Genomic DNA, 22,431 nt, shown 5'->3' with positions numbered 1-22,431 from the left:
TCCCACTTGCTGCTCTTCTTCCATGTGTGACGCTTGTGCTTGAATTGTTTGTGATTTGTGTCAACTGCTCACGTGCTTGCGTGTGTGTATGCGTGCGTGTCGTTTGTGCACAACTTTGGATTTTTCAAAAGGACAGTGCTCATGCTAAATGTTGTGTATTTGTATAAGGTTAGCAGAAACTCAATTTAAGGCCGTGCAGAGATCTAGATTTTAATAATAAACATTAACTAAAATGATTAGACTGTTTAAAACAGTTCTAGGTGGTCATTAACCATCATGCACTGTCCAAAGTATTTAAGAGATAAGCGAAAAATGTTATTTTGGTGCAGAAATCGGTCCATTGAAACAAGTTTAATGGACGAAGCAATGCTTTGCAAACACTCGAGTGCTTGACTCCTTTTTCTGCATATCCTCCCTCTCAGCCGCAGGAGGTCACCCACCGGCGCCGCTGGCTGCGTTTCCTCCCGTTCTGACATTTCGAACAGTGTCTCATCGGCGCCCTCCCCCTCCTCCAAGGAGCCGTCCTTCATGCAGAGGGTCCTGCGGGCAGCTTTGCCCATGCATCTGCTGCTCCTGCTCCTCATCGCCCTGGCCTGCATGGTGCCCATGAGCCAGGAGGACTACAGTTGTCACCACGCCAACAACTTTGCCCGCTCCTTTCATCCTATGCTTCGCTATACTAATGGACCTCCGCCCATATAAGCTGCCTTTTTTTCTCTCATCGCTTTGCCAAGGACTCCTGCAAATGTGCCCTTTCACCCTGTGCCCTACACCATCATTATTACGACCAGGACGTGAGACCAATATGTCACTGGCCCTTTAAGAAGTACTAATGAACCTTCATGAAATATTTATTTTGTTAAATGTATGTGTACATATATATGAAGGTTGGTTTTTTGTTTCCTAATGAAGAACAAAGCACTATTTATATACACTCAATGGGAGCCAAAGTCGTCTACTATTCCCAGTGCTGCTATTATTTATGGTCAATCAGCTATGAATATTATTAGTGAAGTGTGTAGACATGTTAGACCTTTAATAACAGCACAGACAAAAAGCCACATATAAATCAAATGAACAAAAACTTGACACTTAGTAAATTTATTGACGTTTACAGAGTAAAATAAAACGTAAATAAAAAACACAATTAGTGATTAGCTTCCGGGGATAAACACCCCGGATGTCATGACAGCTGTCATCATAGCTAGCCCGGGACATTTGAAGCAACGTCGTCCAGTTAGCTAATAACGTGTAAATTGTTCTTGAGTACTAAATTTGCAATTTAATTCGTTTTGCGACATTTTATTGTCGTTCTAATTACATTTTGGGCGCCCGCGCACTGGCTGTTTGAAAGGTACTGCACTGACGAATTGAAACACATTTTTGAGCCGAATCAGCTAACTTGTCCCTGCCAAATGCCGAGGTGTATTTTTTTATGTTCAGTGTTTCACTAATAGGAGCTAATGTGATAAAGTACACGAATTTGGAAAACAAGTTGTCTAAAATAATTCTCACATTTTTTTTTTTTATCTACGCATGTTCTTGAAAGTCCCCGAAGCCAAACAATCACTGGTTGTGAAGCTAATGATAATGTGCTTTTATTCTTGTCATGATGATATTATTCCTGAGTAATCAGGACAAAACAGCAATGTTAAATGTATATATTTATGAATAATGTTATTTATGTTTGTACAGTTTGCTAATACTGAATACTCTTTGCAAATAAAAACTGAAATATTAAGCGCTGTTTAGATGAATCTTTCCAAAGTACGGAGTCATACGATCGTTATGTGGTACGGTCGGATGATAAATTTTTGTAATTTGAGTTTGACAATTTCTTTGTGTTAGGGTCATTTTATTGATTTGTGGCTTCCATAATTCCACATTAGCGAGGATGCTCTGGTGAGAGACATGCAATAAGCAAGCCATTCAGTTTGATGGTGATTGTTGTTGAACGTAAAACACAAAAAGACAAAATAATAACACAAAATAATTATGGAATACATTGTTGTATGCTTGTTTGCAAGTTAAGTATGAAAGTATTAGAATAAGAAATTAGATTTATGTAGGGGGAAATTGCAATGTTATTTTAAATCCATACAAATAATGAATACTTTGAGACGTAGCCATGGCTCAATTTTTGTTTTGTCAAATGTTTACATACATGAATTCCCAAAGACAGATTTTTTTTAGTCAATCAATGAATGCTTTTCAGCACATAATTGTGATAAAATGACAAGTAGACCAGAATATTCAACAATTAATACAAAACAAGTGCAAGAGAACAAATCTACAAAGTTACCCAATGACAGTTTGGCTCGGATTTAAAGTTGCGTAACTTGCAGATGCTTTTTTTTCCCAACAACACAGCGGACAGAAACACAAACACTGATGTTATCAACATGTGGTCAATATGTGGTTTACAAATATGACCAAACTGGTGCTTGTGTAGCGAACGTTAGACATGAGACACGCTGTTACTCAGCTGACAGGTAAATAACCGACACGTAATTAATCACAGCTTATTATGCAAACAAATGAAAATAATGCCCAATAGCACCTTCAAGCTTAGAGGAAGTGCACTTTGGTTGAATGGGAATCAAACTATTAAAAAGAAAAACATGAATTTCAAATAGTGCTGTTGGCACGAGGGAGAAGCCATGTGAGCAACAGTGGAAAAGTCAGAGCGATGTCAAAGTGATGTCAGAAATGTATAAATAATCATCAAATGACCCCCAGTACAACATTGATCTTTTGTTTTTGCCTCACAGGATTTCTGCACAGTCAGGGCGGGAGCCTCCAAACTGCAGCACGCCTGGACACGGCGGCCCTCTGCTCAGACTTTCGTGTGCGCCGCGACCTCCTGAACTGGAGGCGGCACCGTTACTGCCACTAGGAGGCATTCTCTCAGGCTGGGACCAGATCTGCGTGGCTCTGACGGGACGGTGCAGGCGGTGAGCATCCAACATCTCTAGCAGCAGGTCGTAGAGTGGCACCTTGTTCTTGCACTTCATGCTGTACAGGTGCTCCATGCCTTTGTTACTGCAGGCGTACATCAAAGTTTAGGATGATGATAGTGAAACCCTGATGTCATTTGAAATGTATTTTTATAAAAATCATTCAAGCTAAATTTAAAAAACAAAACTCTAATTAAATGAAAAACTAACTATAATACAAATTCCAAAAGAAAGAATTGAGGATCAATATGCCCATCCCCATTGACGAGTTCAAAAAACAAAAAACCTCTTTGACCTCATGTGTCTGATGTGAGAGAGGAGGAGCAGCAGCTGGGCCTGGCGCCTCGCCTGCTGCTGCACCGAACATCCTGATTGGCTGATGTGATGAATGAGGGCGTCCGTGATGGTGTCCAGCATGTCCTGCACCGCCGCACCGTCGTGGAGCGGCTCCATGGTCCCCGTGCAGAACGCAAAGGCACCTGAACAGAGACAAGAAGTGCATGACCAGTGAGCGCTTGGCCTTCTTGTTCCGTTCTTTGAATAACAGCCACCCATTTTTAATACCACTTATCCCGTGCTGATCAAAGGGCTCAGTTGTTACCATGTCTCTTTTAATAGATCATGCACCCAGCAACGACTAATTGGGTCACGCTGTCTAGTCGAAGGAGTACAACTATTTGAGGAAATAGTGCAGGAAAGTTTGTATCAAAGGTCGAGAGTGGAGGTTTGGATGCCCACGCGGCAATCTCAAGTCCATCGGGCTCATGCAGCTGAGGCGCCACCGTCATCGCTTTGGTATTTTCGCTTTCCCGCTCCTGCCGAATAGCTTCATCTTTTATGCGCCCGCTGCTACGTGTTGCCACGGCAACGCTCGTCAGCCTCACCGGCACTGACGGCCCTTTCCGGGACACCGTGTTCGCGCTCGCCGCTACAGGTGTGGGCGTTGTTGGGACGCATCAACTCTCGAGAGCGCAAACAATGAATAGGGAACAGAAATTTTGATGAGGCGCATTCGTCGCCAGCTTTGGGATGGATTCAAATGAAAGCTTTCAGCTCACCAGAGTTGAGCAAGATGATTGCTTTGAGGCAGACAAACTCCTCGGGCTTGAGTCTTAGCATACGGAAGCGAGAGGCGGTGGCCAGCAGCATGTCGAAGATCTCTGCCATGCCTTCCACGCAGTCGCCTTCATTCCTGCGCAGCGTAAACAAACATTCCGCCAACCATGTATCTTTGAAGTCATCAATAAATGGAGTAAGAACACAAATCCCTCTTGTTTGGCATTTCACTGTTTAAAAATCAGTTCAGATGTTACAAATTGGGATCTGACCACCCTGCCTCTTACCCAAAGCGAGCTGGGAGAAGCTTCAGCTTACCCGCAAGCATACTGAGGACAAGCGCTGCAGGAAATGCCTGGATGTTTTTCAAGGCCAAATAACATGTCCAGATGAGGAGCTAATGGAGCCAATGGCTTCCCTGCTCGACTTTTGGGCGCGATAGACAAGCGCCGGGAGGTCGGATGCTATCACAGCGAAGGTGGCGCCGCAGCTAAGGGAATGCGTCGACCCCGACCCTCTGCATTTTAGTCATCATGTCCAATCTGGCAGGACACTTACGCCAGGGGCCAGCTTTTTAGAGATAATACGCTAATACATTTCCCCCGATCAAATGGGAGCCATCAGGACTGCAAGCTAAAAGCTTTGGCTGTCTGCCTCTGCTTCATCTGTCATTCTGTCGTTTTTTTGTATTTTTTTTTTAGAAGAAGTGATGATTGGTCAGGTTGTTTACTCTGACAACGGGGGGCTGAAGGGGGGGGGGCGGCCATCCCTTCCTCCATCTATTTCCTCGTCCTCTCAACTCTCCCTCTCTCCGCTGCTATTCATTTTCTATCATTCTGTGCATTGAGGCTTTGATTACATCTGTCCCGGTTGTCAGCGAGGCTCTATAATGATGACGGCGAGGGTGGGGGGGTGTCCTCTCTTCACCGCGGGGAACACATAATTAGTCTTTCACTGTACGACACTGTATGACAAGACGTGTTGGGATGGCACAATGGCCGCAAAGGTGCGAAATGGAAAATCTACAATGCTGATGTGTCACTCTTGAGGTGTGTGTGAGAGTGTGATGGAGACGCGTCCCAGAAGTAGGCCAGTGCTCCTTTCCTCTATTACCTGTCCAGAATGAGGTCCTGAGCGAAGATGAGCTTGCCCGGACAGTGGACGGACCTCCAGATAAGGCCGATCATCAGCACCTCCAGCCACGAGCTCTCCAGCAGCTGCACCTGGTCGTGCAGGGACAGCTGGAGGAAGCCTGAGCACAAAGTCACGTGACACTCGTACAGCGCGCTTGACACTAGCCGCGTGTCCGTGACTCACGCTGAGCAGCCAGACCAAACACAGATAGCTTCATCGGATGATCCGTCACGGCTAATAACAGCGTTTAGCAGCTTCTGCCTACCCACTCACAAAATATGCACGCTTTCCGCCGCTCTTATTGTCGTAATCTGCAACCGTGTGCAGTCGCCATGTTGTCATAACAAGGTGTATAATTACCGATATTGCCTCCCGATTTGCAATTAAAGCGGAGCTTTTGTTGACATACGTCTCATTTTGGAATGTGGTCCATGTGGGCTCTTTTCGGTGTTCAAACCTGCCTCAGATTTGCCAGAAGTGGCGCTTCTGAGCGAGCTTGTTCTTGGGCTTTACCTGGCAGCTTCTTGGCCCAGGCGATCATGTGGACTAGCTCCTTGTCAGCCATGCTGGTGAGCAACGTCATCATGGTGACCTCTGTGTAGGGTCGGTTCAGCTTCTGTCGGGAACATAATATGGGGGGTTCGGCCCCCTGCAGCAGGAGAAGCACCTGACGAGGGCGGAAAAGAAACACATTCTTCAAATTGAATATCTTCATCCTTTTGAGGAGGACTCTTTCTGGAAGCTTCCATCTCCCAGTGATTCAGAACCTGGTCAGGAGGGATGTCCGTGACTGACGACCTTCCCCCACTGACACTTCCGCCGCCGCACTGTTTCCTCCCGTCCTGAAGGGGCGCTTTTCTATGATCGGCCTCCTTGGTCGACTTCTCCGTGGCGCCGGTCCGCCGCTTGTCACGGCGTGTTATGCGACCGCGGTCTTTGCGCACTCCTTGTGGAAACAGCAGAATAGCGAGCATTAAATGAGGAAATATGCCATGTATGATATTATATTTGTAAAACTAAAGAATCCCACTTGCTGATGCCTCACACCGAATAGATGGTCATGGTCTTGAAATAGAAGTCAGCAGGCTAGCAGCACATAGTTTAAGAGATTCAAGTATGAAAACAAAAGTGTGGGTGTGCACTAATAAGAGCTCGTACTCCTTAAGAGGAAATCACTTCAAGGTTAAAGTTAAACTTAGCCACAAGAATCCCAGTGGATGCACATATTTGTGGCTTTTGCAGCACGGGCCTCCGCTACGAGACTTCCATCAAGTTAATATAGAAAAGTAAGAAGAATTCTTTTGGGTGTTCCTCCTCACCTCCTTTCATCATGCCCACTTCATAACACTTCCTAAGTCGGCACGCTTGGCAGCTCTTCCTGCGATTCCTGTCAATAGTACACTGATTGGTTGCTGGGCACACGTAGTCATTGTGACCTGAAAATGGGGGGGGGGGAAATGTATTACAGACTGGAAGGGGCCCTGCTCCCGTGTTCAGTTCACATTGAGGTTATTTAGTGTCCAAGAACACTCCATTCCCATTTTAAATGGATCTGTGATGGAGGAAATTAAAAGGTGGCATCCTAGGCTTTGTCATCGCCATGGAGACTATTGGTTTCTACGACCGTTCTTTGCATCAATATGGCGTCACAAACATGACTAAGCCACACAGAGCAGATGGAGCTTTCGGTCTGTGGAAGCACAACCTGAGAGGGGGATTAGACACTCAAAGTAAGGCGGACACATATTTTTGCTTCTTTTTGTTTTCTGTCATGTGGCAACAATTTGGTTCTTTGTATTTGTTGGAATGCTAGCATTGTCGATGAGCCTTCAACAACCACAATTGTTTCTAATCCTCCTGCTATAGTGGATCAGAATACAATTTCCCACAAAATTACACCTTACACATCTTAAATAATCATTTGTAGAAAGTTGGGTCTACCTTGAATGCTCCTCTTAAAGAAGGCCTTGCATCCCTCACAGGACCACACCCCGTAGTGGTAGCCCGAGGCGTAGTCGCTGCACACGGCACAGAAGCGCGTCTCCTTGGCCATCTCGAAGACCCCGATGGCCGCGGCGGCCTCCGAGCCCCCCAAGACGTACGCCTCGTCACTAGTGCCGCACTGCTCGTCCCTGGACGCCTGCTGCTGACTGATCGTCTCACTGGACCTACCACAGGTATGAGGATTTTTCACATTGGCATTCAGTTCAAAGATAATCGCTACGTTGACGCAAAAAAACTCCCTATTTAATTGTACACGTATGAAAACATTGCGGCGGTGCTCTTACGTGTTGTTCCCGGCTCAAGGTTTTCGGAACGGTGCTTAATCTCTGGAATTGAAATGCAGCTCGAGCGCGTCCGCAGTGATAGCGGCCATGTTTTGAATCAAGTCAAAGATTAAACTAACAATACTGTCGCATACAGTAATTAGTGTTTGAGCACATCTGCCGGGGTCACTGGCTTTTTACACTATGTTCTTTTTACACAAGCTGTCCTTCAGTTAACAAGATGAAAACACTTGATTTTCAAAAAGGCGTGTAAACTGTTGTTTTGGTTATTTTGAGTTGCATAGTCAGCAAACCACAGTCAGAGTTGCCTAGATTCACCTCCCACCCAAAAAAAAACAAAACAGACAAAGAGGGTTGGGTCTCACCTGTAGATGGGTGTTGAAGTGGTTTCCAGATAGTGCTGGCCGGGGGGGTGCATGAATGGGCTGAGTCGGGGGCTGGTGGGCACAAACACGAGGGGGCTGGTAGGCCCGCTGCCCAGTGATTGGAGGCTGCCGTCCGAGGGCGAACCGTGGGTCTCCAGGGGCGCAGAGTAATAGCCCGGCACAGGGTGGCTGTAAAGCGCCGTTTGGGCCGGAGAGGCGTAGTCGTACGTCCCCTCCAAGAAGTCCACCGTGGCCACCCCACCGGACCCCCGGCTCTCTTCGGGGTACATGCCGTTGAGAGGGGCGCGAGGCGGGGGCGACGGGCGCGGCTGGGACAGGTTCTCCAGCTCTGGGGCGGCCGGGCGGATACCGGGTCCCGGCGGTGGTCTGCAAGGCTTCCTGCTCTTTGCCGGGCTCTGCCTGAGCAACATCACAGCACGACGGTACTGATAAGCAACATGATTTAGACTTGCTCTCCCCTTGGCGGGGAGAAAGGGTGGGGGGGGGGCAGGAACGAGTGGCGCTCTCTCTCCTGTTCCACTGTCTCTCGCACACATACAGATGTGTTACTTTTCTCGTCCCTTTTCCTCAGGGATGGGCATCTTAAACGATGGAAGGGGTGGCCCAATTTCTCAGCAGCGTTGCTGGGGGGGCCACATTGGGATTCCCTTTAAAATGCTTTGAGAGAAGTTCCCAAAACATTTCTAAAGATTTCAGATAAACCCACAATATGGGTTTCATATGAAAATGGGGGCTGCCCCCACCCCCCCGCCCACTCAAAAAACATTATTCTTGCGGCCACTCCAAGTGTGGGCATGGCCCACATGTGGCCCACGGGCCGCCAGTTGTACGCCTTTCCTTCTTCTCCTTAAGCTCTCCCCCACCCGGGCCCCCCTGAAAACAACTCCCACCCGCCTTTCCCGCCCTTCTGTCCTCGAATGTGTAGAGGCATAACCATTAGGGATGGGAAGAAAAATACACCAAGCTGAACAAAATGCAAACAGTGCTTCCCGTACAACTTGGCTGTCCCGTCACACGCCACCACATCATCTTCTCCTCCTCTTCCGCCACCTTTGTTTTACACGAGTGGATGAATATTTTGAATATTAATTTGTTGATTAAGCCGATATTTGTCATTGACGTACAAGCGGACGCATTACTGAACACACCTGAGACGGCGGTAAATCAAATCACAGCACCGACGTGAACGGCGGCGTTTAAACCAAACGGCAAAGTCGGCGCTCACCTCTTTAAACGACAAGCGTCCTCTGCGCCGCCAGGCTCTTTTCCTTCATCCCTTCGACTCGCGCTCATTCAGCTGGACTCGCTGGGCAAAGTGGAATCAGTGGGAAGGGAAAAAAAGAGGATAAACAAATTAAAAGATGCAGTCAAATCGATGGAGGCAGTGCGTTTGAGCGCCAGGTCACCATAACACAGCAAACAACGCAGTAGGTCAAATCTCATTTCAGCAGCCAGTAATTACGCAATCTACTCCCAATGATGGAATCAAAGAGATACAGACTATTTTATTTTCATCATCATTTCATGACATTAATAGAGCTTTGTTTGGGCAATAGCAAGACACCATGACGCCAACTCGTGGTTCTTGTACAACAGAGCAAACAAAGGTAGAAGTATTAACGCAAATCAAAAAGACTTCAGCCTAGTCAGGAGTCCTTGCATGTTTCGGGACCACATGTCAAGGTAAAGCAAAAGCCTTGCACCGCCCAAAACTGGTAACAAGCTGTAATAAGGCTGCGGCATCAATCCTGTTTGAGATTACAAATCCAAAACAATGAGGCGCTTGAATTAAAATGTGTTTATTTGCTTGCTTACCTGTCAGCCGTGTCCTTCTAATGCGAGTGTCGAAAGCAACTGCAGACCTCCAGCGAGGGAGGAAGAGCTCGACATTTGGCAGAGGCTTCATTTTCCCATCTCTTTCTTGAGTAAACAGCCCCATTTTCAGAACATGTCAGGTCAAGTGGAAAACAAGTAGCCCAGATGATATATATATATTTCATTGCATTTCCCCAGAGGGGGGACAAAATGAAGTCGTATTAGATTGCAAGAAAATACAGGGAGCCAATTTAATCACTTAATTGGCTCATTTAGAAGCACTTAAAGCTCCTTTAGCGTTGTCATGCACGTTTTGCATTTCCCGCTGTTTTGCGGGCTACGGAGCAGAGTCTAACCTGACCTAGAATAACTAGGAGGTCAACATGTCAACTTTAACGCGGGAGTAAAAACACTGCGAGTGAATATTAATGGGACATTTGTACAGCTGTGTCACTTTTAGCTTCACTACTTGGCACCCACATAACAGGCATCATTTTTGTCTTGTTGACATCAAAAAGTGCTACTTTTGTAAGAGCTGGTTTGTATGTAAATGAGGTCAATATTAGAGGCCATATTTCATGTGCGTAAATGACAACGGGTAATCTCGTCGCTGCAGCTCTTTATTTGATGAAAAGGCAGTCATTAGAAGGATAAGATCTCGCCAGGAATCCACGGTGACAATAAGGGCTGGAGTGCGCAGACATGCATTTTTGATCAATCACAGTTGGTGGTTTTAACTTGATTCATCTAGTTGTCCATTAAAAGACATGCACGGTAGACGGTAAAATAATTAAAATGTCTTTAAAAAAAAAAAAAAAACTCCATTAACTGCATGTTAGGTCCTTAACACTGCCCCCCCCTCATATGTTTTGGTGACTGCATGACGAGGACAGACAGTTAAAGTTCAGAATGTCTTCTGCAGGTACCAACATGGATCAGCTTGTTTTTTCCATGAGAATTTAGAAATGCACACACACAAAAAAAACACACACACAAAATGACTCATTTAAAGATTTACTTGAAATCAGTGTTTGCTTTTTGTACAAAATCAGAGTAACATCTCATGAAAACAGGCCCAGTGCAGCCTAATGACTGAAGCTAACTTTAAGGACAGCTCGCGTCAAACAACATCACCCGTAAACATTAAGACATAGCACAATATACTGGCACCTTACCATTACTTTTTATTAATTATTTCACAGCATTATTAACTTTGAACTGTAAAAACTCGGATGTGAAGAAATCAAAGAAAAACATTAGATTGAGAAGCAGTTGTTACAAAATGATAGTGATGTTAAGTGATTTCTCTATGAGCGAGTGAAAAAGTGACAATGACCCCATTGCGTTATGGCTTGAAGACAAGAGTTGATCATTGATCGCGAGGTCAGTCTTGCTGATCCGAGTTTGGGCTGTGGAACTGAATGACGGCGTACTTTCCGCATGTCATCCAGTCCTGGTCCTGAGAGCTCAGCTTGCTCCCCTGACCTGGCTGCAGACCCACTTGAATGTTGGCCTTAAGAGTCCTCAAACTGCACAGCGGTGCTGGTCCAAATCCCCTCAGCGCACGCTCAAAGGCCACTGTGTGGTCCCAGTCGCGATCTCCCGCCAGCTTCCTGTAGTTGAGATCGCCTTTAAACACCACCAAGTCTGCTGACTGTAGAGTCGCGTACAGGTCCGGAGCGTCGGCCGCCATGTCGCAGAACTCGTTGGGCTGTGTCCAGAAGGGATGGTCGTGATAGGACCACATTCCCTCCTTCACATATTGCTGCCATTGCACGCCTCTTTGAGACGTCCACCTGTGATTGGCCGCCATGCTTTGCCGGATGGTCCAATGAAAGTCCTCGGCCGTCACGTCCGAGACGAACCACGCGAAGGATTTGCCATGGAAGTGGACCTCATGGGCCAGACCGGAGGACACCAGGAAATCGGCCAAGACCAAGTCAGTGACCAACTCAAAGCCAGCGTTGTCCAGAACAAAGTCCACTCGAACTGAGCTCCTTTTCCCAGAGTGTCTTTGTTGGCGTGCAGAAATGAGCCTCGACCACATCACGTCTGAGTCATCCACTAAGATGAACTTCTGCAGGGTAGCTAGAGAGTCGATGGGACTTGTCTTCTGAGAATTGTCCATCCCAGCAGAGATTGACAGATCACATTTGTTCCCCCAAAGACAAATCTTTAAAGCATCAAATAAGCACGGTCAGTAATTTAGCAATAAATGTATTTAATGTTTGCAAACGTAAAAGGCTCTTCAGACAACGATCTGACCTGTAGCAGTTTGTTGAAATACTCCTGAAGCTGATTTTCGGGGATGTCTCCCAAGTTCTTGTTGAAGCCCTCAAAGAATGTGCACAAAGCCATGATAGCCTGCTGAGACTCAAAGAAGCTCTGAGTCTTCCCCTCCTTGAAGACATCGTAGCCACTGATGGGAGGGCTGTAAATGGCAACATAATCTATTACCATTTGCTACCAGCATTTTGCAAACAATATCATCCCTATCACAATACAAAGGAATAAATGTACTGTGAGAAAGTGTACATGCTTCTCACTTGAGCCAGAGGGCCTCCCGTATCCTGCGGTACATGTAGCACTCCACATACAGCCATGGGGACTTAAACCAGCTAACCAGTTCCTGATTGCCATGCTGCCACTGTTGTCTCTGCAGGTACCGGTTCCAAGGGTCCGTGTCCTCCAGGCCGTCCGTCAGGGCGAGTATGGGTTTGTCTGTTAGCAACTCGTTCCTCAACTTGGACAGCAGAGAAATGGCTTGCTTCTCTGCTTGGATTCCCTCCTATGAGGTCACAAAGCAGGTCAGATTTAAACATTCAAAATAATGTCACACGAAAACACCAAATTAGTTGATTCACAGTACTGCAACGTTTAACGGTTGCATTCAAGTTTATAGAGATTAATGTTCGGTTAACCTGGCGTTCTCCTACAATTTTTACACGAATTTAATATATTGTCTTACCTCCCCATATTCTTCAAAAAAAATGTTTCTGTTGCGATGGAGTGTGTCTATCACTTTGGTGAGGATGGTGGGCAATCTGTCTCTCACTGTCAAGTAAGCAAACGACCTACAGAAAAGAAAATACAACACAGCATTCCATTTAAATGGTAGCTAGGGGCACCGATCCAATCCGGCTAGATTTCTACTAAGCAATAATCGCAACTAAATTTGCGCGATCATTTTGGCAACATGTTTGTACAGTTCCTAACATCGGTATTTGGACGTCTCACTAACAGCCAGTCGTGTGGCGCAACGCTGGCGGCTAAATGCTAAGGCTACTTGTCGTTCGACTACGTTCGCCTCCATTAATTACATAAACAGGAGCTAATAACCACGTTTAGAATCACGACGACGTATTTCAAGAAGCTGTCAACACACCCAACTACTTTAGCTGAGAGAGAAGGAGGAACTACGTCGCCGGTCTGGTCGGACGCCATGATTGTAGGATCTTATTCAACGGACAACTTTATTTAAAAGTGCTCAAAACGGAAGGGTTCTCTGTTTTATCTTAAAGTGAGTAATTCGGAAATAATTACTAATATTTTGTTTGCCTTGAATAAGCTAGTTCCTTAGGATACATAGAGAATCACCGTTGTTTACCTTTTATGTTATTAGCTGGCATTTCGTTTTGACTTGTTTGTTTTATGGTATTTTGCTGCCACCAAGCGGCCACCAATATAACTGACTTGTTTACCTTTTGTATTACTGCATTAAGTTTTGACCTGTTTCTTTTATGTGTTTTGCTGCCACCAAGCGGCCACCAACATAACCATATTCCGTATAAAAAACGCGTTGGAACACGTTTCTTTCTTTTTTCCTTTTTTTTTTATTTATAAATAACGTGATTACATAAAGTGTAGTTACTTACGAAAAGTGCCGCACTTCACATACGTTTGTGGCCCACCCCCTGGGGCATCCCGGGTTCTCCATGGCAACGGTTGCCAGGGAAACGAGGGTTGGTCCTATCAGGAAATTGCAGATTTTGAAGCCTCAGGGCTTTTTTGGCGGGAAAGGACGGAAGGTGGGGTAGTGCTGTTTTGGTGAGGGTAAGAAATGTATGAAGTGAAATCCACAAGATGTGTTGTGCACCTTATTTGCACATAGGTATGCAGTTCAACTTCCAAATAGAGCCGGCCAAATCATCCAGTGAAAAACAGGGCTATTCATGTGGGATTGCGACGTGCCTCGTCGCTCCCGAGTGTCTCTGCGTGACCAAGCGATTGGCCTCAGGCTACCCTGCGTGCTTGTCTCGAAAATATAGGCATATCAATTGATTCTGGCGCCGTCACTATGGGAACACGGCGGCCCATTGTCAGGATGTTAGGGGGGCCTCGAGTGTGGGAGTCCAGCTGCGTCCACCTCCGGTGTTCAGCCACCACCGGGCCGGGCCTCCCTTCCCCCCACCGGGCTGCAGCCCAGCCGGATCTGTTTGTTTTTTTTCCACCGAGAGGGGAGTGACTCACCACTCCGGTTTCCAAAGGACGCGGAGTGGGGGTAGGGTGGCGGTTTAACGTGAAAGGTCCTGTTTAAACAGGTGTTTCGGCACATGCGTGTGCCGTTGACCCGGGTGCATCCGCGGCAAAGGAGGTGCCGTCACACAGTCGAGTGCTGACGTCAGGCTAATTTCACCCTGCTGTATGCTGATTTCTTGCAGTCTATGCTGTTGGTTTTATGGCAGGATCCAAAATCAATTTAGTAGTGGGACAGTCATGTGTGACGCTTTTCTTCAGTTGGAGAATGACTGCAAGGAGGTTTCAACAAATGAGTGAGCGGGTGTTAGCGCTTCAGATACCTGCTGGGAGTCAGCCAGCATCAGTAAACAAGCTTTTTTGTCCTTGTTTCCATTAACATGTATAGCACTGCTCCACCGGTGCATTTGTAAGTGAAAGATTTTGTGCCCCACACCCCCGCCGCAGCCCTCCTCCTGAGCTGGCTCCCAGTCACGGACACGATCAGATGTTGTTTGTTGATAGGACAAACAACAGGGCCTCGCTTTGCAGGACAGTCCCTCCCGCCCATGTCTCCTTTTACACCCACCACGGCTTTTCCTGGCCGTCAAGCGGCCACAGCCCAGCGTCCTGTGGACTCCCTGTCTTCAGGCTGAATGGCTCACTGTCTTACAAAAGAATAACGCCAATCGATGGCAGCCGTTAATGACAACACATGACTTCATTAAGTCATTCTTGTGTCAATGTAAAGTCCTCTAAGGGCCATACTAAATTCAGGAGCAAATATGCATTGATGGTAAAAACGTCTTGTAGAATTTGCAGGGACATTTATTTGTTTTAATTGCAGTTCCTCTAAGGTTTTATTTGATCGTAAAATTGCATGGTGGGCCGTATCAAATGCTCTCGCCCGTAAGTCCTGCTTTTATTGGGTCACCAATAGTAAACTTCTGTCAGATATTTTATTGATCATCAAGCAGGTACAAAATGGCTTGACAAACAAACAGCGCTTGGATTCATTTGTTGAACAAATAATAGGTGGTATTATATAAGGTACAGTCAGGCTTTGCTATTTGCTGGGGATAGGAAGTTGGGATGGCCCCCCCCCCTCCCAATCTTTTGATCACCTATAATAATTTCAACAATAATAATAAATTGTATTTGTAAATAACAGGTCGCTTGTAGATGTGTTTCTATTTGGGTTTGATAGATTAAAGCCCTAAATTTTAATCGTGCTTGCAATATATAGATGATTGTTTCATGGTGCAGTCGCCCTTTAAGACACTCCACATGATATTTGCTTGAGCATTAAAAATAAACAGTGGCACGTTGTCGTTCAATCAATGAGTCAGCTAGCATGTAGCCGCCCGGGTCGTCTCCGCGGGGCTTTTTTGTGTGTGTGTGTGTGTGGGGGCTTCAACGGCGGTTTAAAACAAAAAAAAAAGGGACAGCGCTTGGGCTGGTGGCGTGTGTGTAAGTGGAAGGCGGGGGGGAATTAACGTTACCGCGACCGCCCCCTTGGCCAACGGATCCTTGCAACGGTCGCGTTTGGCTCAGCTCCTTCGCCAGTCATGTGATTGTAACGTAAAACCCCCTAACCGGAAAACAACCGACGACCCTCTCCGCCGCCGAACAAGCAGCTCGCAAAGCTGCTGGGAGCCCGGAGAGGACGGACGTGTCCCCGCCCGGTGACAAACAACCACAAAAACAAGCGGCGGTGGCGTCACGGCAACGATAATTTAGACAGACGAGCAGCGGATAAGGTAAAAGGCTGGCGACACACACCCACGATCACGCATGCTGATTTAGAACCGCAGTTTTTATTTTAATTTTTTTATTTGAGTGCGTGTTCGCCGTATGCAGAAGTTCGCGATCGCTAGCAACCCCATCCCCCTCGCGTCCGTCCGTCCGTGCGCGCGCGCGCGCGCGGCTGCCTCTTTGCGTGGTTGTCTGCGTGCTAGCTGCGCGTGCACGCACGTCCGTTTCTGGCGCTAGCTCGAAGCAAAGCGAGAGGCGGTGGCAGGCACGATGCGCCCCGGTCCGCGTCGCGTCCCATTATTCAGCATGTCCAATCTGCACTTAGTGTTCTTATTCCTGCACCCCTCCTTCAACCTAAAACACGTTTACATCCGTCACCTGCTGCCTCACACTCGATGAATGTTTTCTGTGAAGATAAGTTTAAAGTCGGACTACGGAAGTGAGTTCTCCACGTGTCTTCCTCCCAGCAGGGGCGGCGCTATGTTGCCTGCAAACAATTGCCTGACCATTAAACCCAACTAGAGTCTGTTCTAAACTGACTATGTAAAGATTCTTATGAATTCTAATTGAACCTGTCTGGCAGGTGCAAAACAGTATTCCCCTTGAGGGATGAAATTATTGGCAGCACAGTGGAACAGTAGAACGGTCCCAGGTTCGAATCTGGTTCCAGCATCCTTTTTTTTTTCACGTTTGCATTTTGCTTTTGATTGTTTCTCTACTCTGCCCACGCCCCATTTCCAAACTATAACTGATAGATTTATTGCAGACTAAATATGCCAATGGTGTGAGAATGTGAATCAAAGGCAACTCAAAATAATTGTACTGCATCTCAAATCATCACTGTAATAAAATGCCATGTCATTAATCAAAATTTAAATGAGTGTAGCTTTACAGCAGCATGTTTATTTGTACTAAGACAGACACCTGTTAGCATGATCTATCACTGTATTTGAATGACATCAAGGTGACATTAATGCGGTCTATCATTGGCAGATATCAGGCACATATCGGATATTTGTACACATTTGGTATAGGCCTGATTCTGATCTTAAGATCACCAATTTATACCCCATCTACACGCACGCAGACCTTGAAATGTTAACTGTCAACTAAATTTCAACTCTGTTATTACCCAAAACAGGCTTGTAAACCTGTAAACACAGTCTGGCTTGATTGTGCCTTTTCACTGTTACGCAGCATCAATTAAAATCGTATTTATTTTTATTCCCCAAAAATGTCTTTGAATAAAGGCTACACCCACCCGTAGCCACCCCCTTTGTAGTTGAGTAACTTGATGCCACTGGCGACTGAAACCGGTGAATGTCATCATTGTTTTTTATCAAGCAAAACAGATTAGGTATTCTATCAAAGATAGATTATCATGAGAAAACGGAATAATAGTTGACTCTAGGCAAAACAAACAAAGTCAGTGAAAGCTTTCGAGCAAATAAACAGGATTGTTAGTCAACCTTTTTTTGGTGAAATGTGGCTAAAGTTTAACAGGGAGGAGAGAGACCTGAGGGTAACGGCGCGGCACTCCGGGTGTGCGACCATCTGTTGGAGGCAGATGGCGGGATGGGCTGTTGTGTACAATAAGTCGGCGGTTTATAAGCTACGATTAACTAATGCAGTCTAATTCAACGCGACAGTAAATAATCAATGGTGATCAATGATTTGGAGGCCGTCTGCCAAAAACAACTGTAGTATGCATGCCTCGCCAGTGGGTGGCAGTAAGTAAGGAAACTGTTTGAATACCCTTTGGAAAGCTACATTACATTGCCAAAGTTTACTGAAGCGTATTTTTATATCGAAGGTTATCGTCCATCTTGCTCTGTCTTCCTGTGCGGAGAAAGTGCCGGACCGTCATCCACGGGGGGGTGGGGGGCGGGGGGGGGGGCTTTAGAACCAGTTACTGCCTCAGGAATGTGGGCCGACGCCCACCGCCCTGATCATGTGGTGGCCCCAAGCCGTCCCAGTCCTCAAATGACCTCCGGGGGTCGACGGCAACTCGTCTCGATTGGTCAACGGCATTCATTGCGTTCTTACATGTCCGCTGAGATTTGCCTTCACACGACCCGCGACCTTAATTGCAAAAACAGAGTCGTACATGTGCAAAAACCTCTTTGGACCAAGGCTTGCTAAGTTGGTTCCCTCTAAAGTCTTCTTCCAGGCCATGGCCAAGTGGTGACTTCTCAATTTTAGATTTTCATTGAGTTGGCCTTTCGCATTGTTCCTGAGTATGATATGTTTTTAATGCAAAAATGTTTTTCACTTGCATTCCTGAACAGACAGACATGTCGTCTAATAAAAGTATTTTTTTGTTTTTCTCCCTAGGCATTGAATTGTGCTTTTTAACTTTTACTTGTAACCCTCAGGAAGAGCAAAATGTTGCTGAGTCAGTTTGACCCAGGGCATGTTCATTATGCAATTGTCAGGAACAAATGTTTCCGAAGGTTTACTTTTAGCTTTTTATGTTTTGATTATTTCTTTAACTTGACTCAGATTGACCGACAACAAAACAGGAGGGTTCTGTCTGAAGCGTCCTGGTGTGACAAGCGCTCGAACACACTGATCATATGAGAGCGCTGCTCAGGAATCAAAATGTTCATAATCAGCTCACTGTCTTGGCACGGCACATTTTTTTAAGACTACTCATAGATGGCATTTGTTTAGCCGCCACTCTGTCGTTAAGCTTTCAAAGTCATCGTCTCTGTGCGGTTACTGTCGCCTCCGGTCTCGTCGCAGACAGGAAACTGACTCGTACGTGTGTGCGTGCAGGTTGAAGAATGGAGTTGGCCAACCACGGTCTTATCCTGCTGCAGCAGCTCAACGCTCAGCGAGAGTTCGGCTTCCTGTGTGACTGCACGGTGGCCATCGGGGATGTGTTCTTTAAGGCCCACAAGGCCGTGCTAGCCGCTTTCTCCAACTACTTTAGGATGCTCTTCATCCACCAGGACAGGTACAGGACACAGTCCAGCCAGTATAAGTCAGTGCGGCTGCTAATGTCCCGTGTTGTTTCAGTGACTGCGTGCGCCTGAAGGCGACGGACATCCAGCCCGATATCTTCAGCTACCTGCTCAACCTGATGTACACTGGCAAACTGGCCCCCCAGCTCATAGACCCCACGCGTCTGGAGCAGGGCGTTCGCTTCCTGCACGCCTACCCTCTCTTGCAGGAGGCCAGCCAGTCGGTATACGTGCACCCCGAGCAGAGCATCAACCTCTCCACCTCCCTCTACGGCATCCAGATCGCCGACCAGAAGGCGGCGCTGTCGGCACACTTGCCCCTCTCCTCGCCCGTCGACATGGAAACGCTAGGCTCCGAGGCCCAGTACCCATCGGTGGCGGCGTCAAAGCCGGCCGCTTCCCCTCCGGAAGCGGAGGCGTCCACCAGCGGCGTCCAACCCAACGCTGAGGAGGCGCAGTCGCCGAGCGCAGACGGGGGCGCCAACGCCAATGCCATCCTGCACGTGAAGCCGAGCATCATGAAGAGGACCTCGTCCTTCCGGAAGCACTACTCCTGTCACATGTGTCGGAGTCGCTTCAACCAGAGGAGCCTGTTGAGGGAGCACCTCCTACAGCACGCCCAGGTGGTGGAGAATGCCCTCTCCCCGGTAACGGTCGCCGAGCAGAGCGCGCCGGAGGCCGAGGGCTACCTGAAGGCAAACCGAGTCGCCGCCTCAGAAATCATCAGCGACAGCGAGCAGATGCCTGCCTCCGGCAACAACTCGGACTCGCCCCGCGCCGAGGTATCCGCCTGCGGGTGGAGCGCGGGCGGCCTCAACTCCCAAGCGGACACGCCGCCCCCCTCGGACATCGCTGACATCGACAACCTAGAGAACGGCGATCTGGACCGTGAGCTGAAGCGGCGGAAATACGAGTGCTGCACGTGTGGCCGCAAGTTCATCCAGAAGAGCCACTGGCGCGAGCACATGTACATCCACACGGGCAAGCCTTTCAAGTGCAGCGCCTGCGGCAAGAGCTTCTGCCGCGCCAACCAAGCGGCCCGCCACGTATGCCTCAACCAGAGCGCCGACGCCTACACGCTGGTGGACCGCCAGAGCATGGAGCTGTGCGCGGCCGGCGACGACAGCAGCCAAATGGAGGCCATGTTTTTGGCCACGTCCAAGCCATACAAGTGTAACATTTGCGCCACCACCTTCTCCAGCCCCAACGAGGTCATCAAGCACCTTTGCTTCACGCAGGGCAGCCTGGCGGGGCTTCCGGGCGCCGCCGCCGCCGCCCTGATGCTCCCGCACGACGAGCTCTCCAAAGACGACGGCTCGGATCTGTCCAACTCGGGCACGCCGCTCGAGGCCATCAAGGCCGAGGACGTCCTGGTGGAGTAGCCGCCAAAACTCCCAATTTGCATTTTTTTTTTCCCCTCGCTAAATTATAACTCCTGACTAAGCTAAAAGACGTCAGTCGGGGTTTTGTTTTTTTGTGGGAGATCTGTTTTTGTGTATGTTCCATTCACATCGACTTGAACAGAACAAGGGGAAAATGACCACCAACATACAGTATCAGAATCATCATTTAAGCATTTTTATTCAATATCCCACTTGTGCATTGAATCGTTCATGTCCTAGCATGCTTTTTGTGCTACTTGTACAACAATGACTTGAGTGCACCAGTAGAGCGACTGCATCTCCACTTAGCACACAGTTTTCCCTCTTTCGTAACATGTAATTGTTCTACTACTGCCATAGACGTCACTCGTTCGACATTGTCATTCTGCTAGTACATGGAGTCGTCTTACAAGCTAGGACAATTCCGCACACCAGTTAGGACATTGAATAAATGCTTAAACGTCCCACCTCGCTCGAGCTGCGGTGAGACCGTTAACCTTCAAACAGGAAGCGAGGGGCCCAACATGCAGGTTAGGCCTTTAGTTGTGAGGCCGAGGCCAATGCCGATCACGCTCGCAAACACGTACGCCCGAGACAATCTGTGATCTTGACGTCTTCCACTTTTGTGTTCAGCAAAATTGAGAGAAAACAATGCACCTTTTTCATCGGAGCGTTCACCCACCGGGAAGCACGCTTACTTTCCTCAACATTGAACAAAGAGCAAGTAAAAGCATCAATGAAAACTTGAATATACCCCTTTCAAACAAATATTTCTAATTTTGTACACAGTGGTATGATTTACAAAAGAGTCTATTGTGATGAAAATGTAGCCTTCAGAGTAGAAATGCTTTCGATTTAGCAGATCCACGTGGATGGGCGAGACAAAAAGTTTGAACTGTAGCCTTAAATAAATGAACTTGTTAGACTAGTAGTTACTGCCTGATCAGATAGGTGTCCATGGGTTCCAACCCTAGAAAAAGCAGTCAAATGATGCATTTCATTCAAAAGCATGTATCTCGAGTGTTTTGTTTGAATCACCAAAATGTCTTTTGATCTGAATATAACGGAATCAATAGAAATGCGAAAAGAAAGTTTTTATTTAAAAAAAAAAAAAAAAAGGGGGGGGGGCGTTTTATAGTTTTGGTCCACTTTGTATTGCAAAATGTGCCTGTGTCAATTTGTTTTATCCAAACTGTTTTATTTTTAAACACGCACATTTTGAGATACACGCTTTTCTTTGGATATGCTTTCCTCTATAGTTATTGTTACACTAGGTGAACCCATGTTCTCTTCATCTAGAGTTAGTTGGTTGGAATTTTCTTCAAAGATGCAAAGATAATGTGGTTGCGTTGTTGCAGTTACTCCAGTTTTGTGGCTAGATGGCGCTGTATAACCGTGCTGCAGTTGCACCAACACGCACACGTTCGTGCTGCTCACAGGAACATTTCGAATATTTTCTTTAAACCATTCACTGCTCAGTGAGTGTGTGTGTGTGTGCGCAACCTGTCGGCTATCTCAGGAAGATAATGTTTGGCACCGTCCTGCATACTTGTGTGTCCCATGTTGTGGCGACATCAGGACGAGTCCATCCCATAATACTTGAGTAACAAATGCTGATGTTCCCTCTCAAAGCTCGTCTGACATCTACTGTGATCAATATGTGCTCTCAGGAATGTGACTATTTTTTTCCTTTCGATTGTTAACAGCTCTGTTGTTGTTTTTTAAGTGAAAAGGAGACAATAAAATGTGTTTTTTGTAAGGCTGACTTTTTCTTATTACCTGCTGCGAATGTGTTTTTAAATGATTCTCGGTAGTGGTGAATGTCATCGACATGAACACTGATTTTGATATAAGGTCAGTAGTCAGCATTTAAACCGTTTTCTCCCATTTTTAGGAGGGCGGGCATTCACTACATTACTTTGACAGTTCATCAAGAAGTTTCATATTTGATCCTAATGTGACGTCTACTATACGAATTTCACGTTTGATAACAGATATCCCACTGCTTCCTCAAATTGTTTTTTGAACTTTCCAATTCAATTCAAAGCGATTGCGTGGCCTGCAGGTTATGTGGGTGGGAGATGTTTCGTCACATAATAATGATGATGATTATGATAAGAATTATTTACATACATTATATGCAAATATACAACGTATGATAACATATTGTGCTCAAACCTTTTGACCTGCTTATTAGACATTACTAAAAACATTTTTAGGGTAATGCGTATTTTTTT

General features: G+C 46.7%; 4 protein-coding genes and 1 long non-coding RNA gene across 10 annotated transcripts in view; 3 read left to right on the top strand and 2 right to left on the bottom strand.

Moving 5' to 3' along the window:
* syne1a (spectrin repeat containing, nuclear envelope 1a) overlaps window positions 1-1,741 on the top strand; it is a 67,743-nt gene extending 66,002 nt beyond the window's left edge. For all 5 annotated transcript variants that reach the window (XM_037245240.1, XM_037245241.1, XM_037245238.1 and 2 more), the window contains one exon: window positions 423-1,741. In XM_037245240.1, the coding sequence (XP_037101135.1) occupies window positions 423-702 (280 nt within the window). In that variant the 3' untranslated portion in view covers window positions 703-1,741. The remainder of the gene's footprint in view (window positions 1-422) is intronic.
* LOC119118353 overlaps window positions 1-22,431 on the top strand; it is a 439,862-nt gene that overhangs the window by 254,219 nt on the left and 163,212 nt on the right. The window lies entirely within an intron of this gene.
* esr1 (estrogen receptor 1) lies at window positions 1,525-9,127 on the bottom strand. Of its 2 annotated transcripts, XM_037245268.1 has the most exons (10): window positions 9,047-9,127; window positions 7,801-8,220; window positions 7,089-7,315; window positions 6,467-6,583; window positions 5,915-6,093; window positions 5,661-5,814; window positions 5,127-5,265; window positions 4,016-4,149; window positions 3,253-3,436; window positions 1,525-3,042 (listed from the first exon to the last, which is right to left on the bottom strand). In XM_037245268.1, exons 1-10 carry the CDS (start codon window positions 9,112-9,114, stop codon window positions 2,766-2,768), a joined length of 1,899 nt encoding a protein of 632 aa, XP_037101163.1. In that variant the 5' UTR covers window positions 9,115-9,127; the 3' UTR covers window positions 1,525-2,765. The 2 variants fall into 2 exon arrangements, with proteins under 2 accessions (XP_037101163.1, XP_037101164.1); XM_037245269.1 differs by lacking the exon at window positions 6,467-6,583.
* On the bottom strand, window positions 10,637-13,121 carry armt1 (acidic residue methyltransferase 1). Its single transcript, XM_037245283.1, has 5 exons — window positions 13,022-13,121; window positions 12,605-12,710; window positions 12,183-12,424; window positions 11,902-12,067; window positions 10,637-11,809 (listed from the first exon to the last, which is right to left on the bottom strand). The coding sequence occupies exons 1-5, from the start codon at window positions 13,078-13,080 to the stop codon at window positions 11,021-11,023; spliced, it is 1,362 nt and encodes a 453-aa protein (XP_037101178.1). The 5' UTR covers window positions 13,081-13,121; the 3' UTR covers window positions 10,637-11,020.
* zbtb2b (zinc finger and BTB domain containing 2b) lies at window positions 15,502-21,948 on the top strand. Its single transcript, XM_037245276.1, has 3 exons — window positions 15,502-15,851; window positions 18,625-18,805; window positions 18,868-21,948. The coding sequence occupies exons 2-3, from the start codon at window positions 18,633-18,635 to the stop codon at window positions 20,192-20,194; spliced, it is 1,500 nt and encodes a 499-aa protein (XP_037101171.1). The 5' UTR covers window positions 15,502-15,851; window positions 18,625-18,632; the 3' UTR covers window positions 20,195-21,948.

Source organism: Syngnathus acus, chromosome 24 (assembly GCF_901709675.1).
Source record: "Syngnathus acus chromosome 24, fSynAcu1.2, whole genome shotgun sequence".
Taxonomy (NCBI): Eukaryota; Metazoa; Chordata; class Actinopteri; order Syngnathiformes; family Syngnathidae; genus Syngnathus; species Syngnathus acus.
Note: the sequence above shows the minus strand (reverse complement) of the source record. Positions and strands in the feature narration are given on the sequence as shown.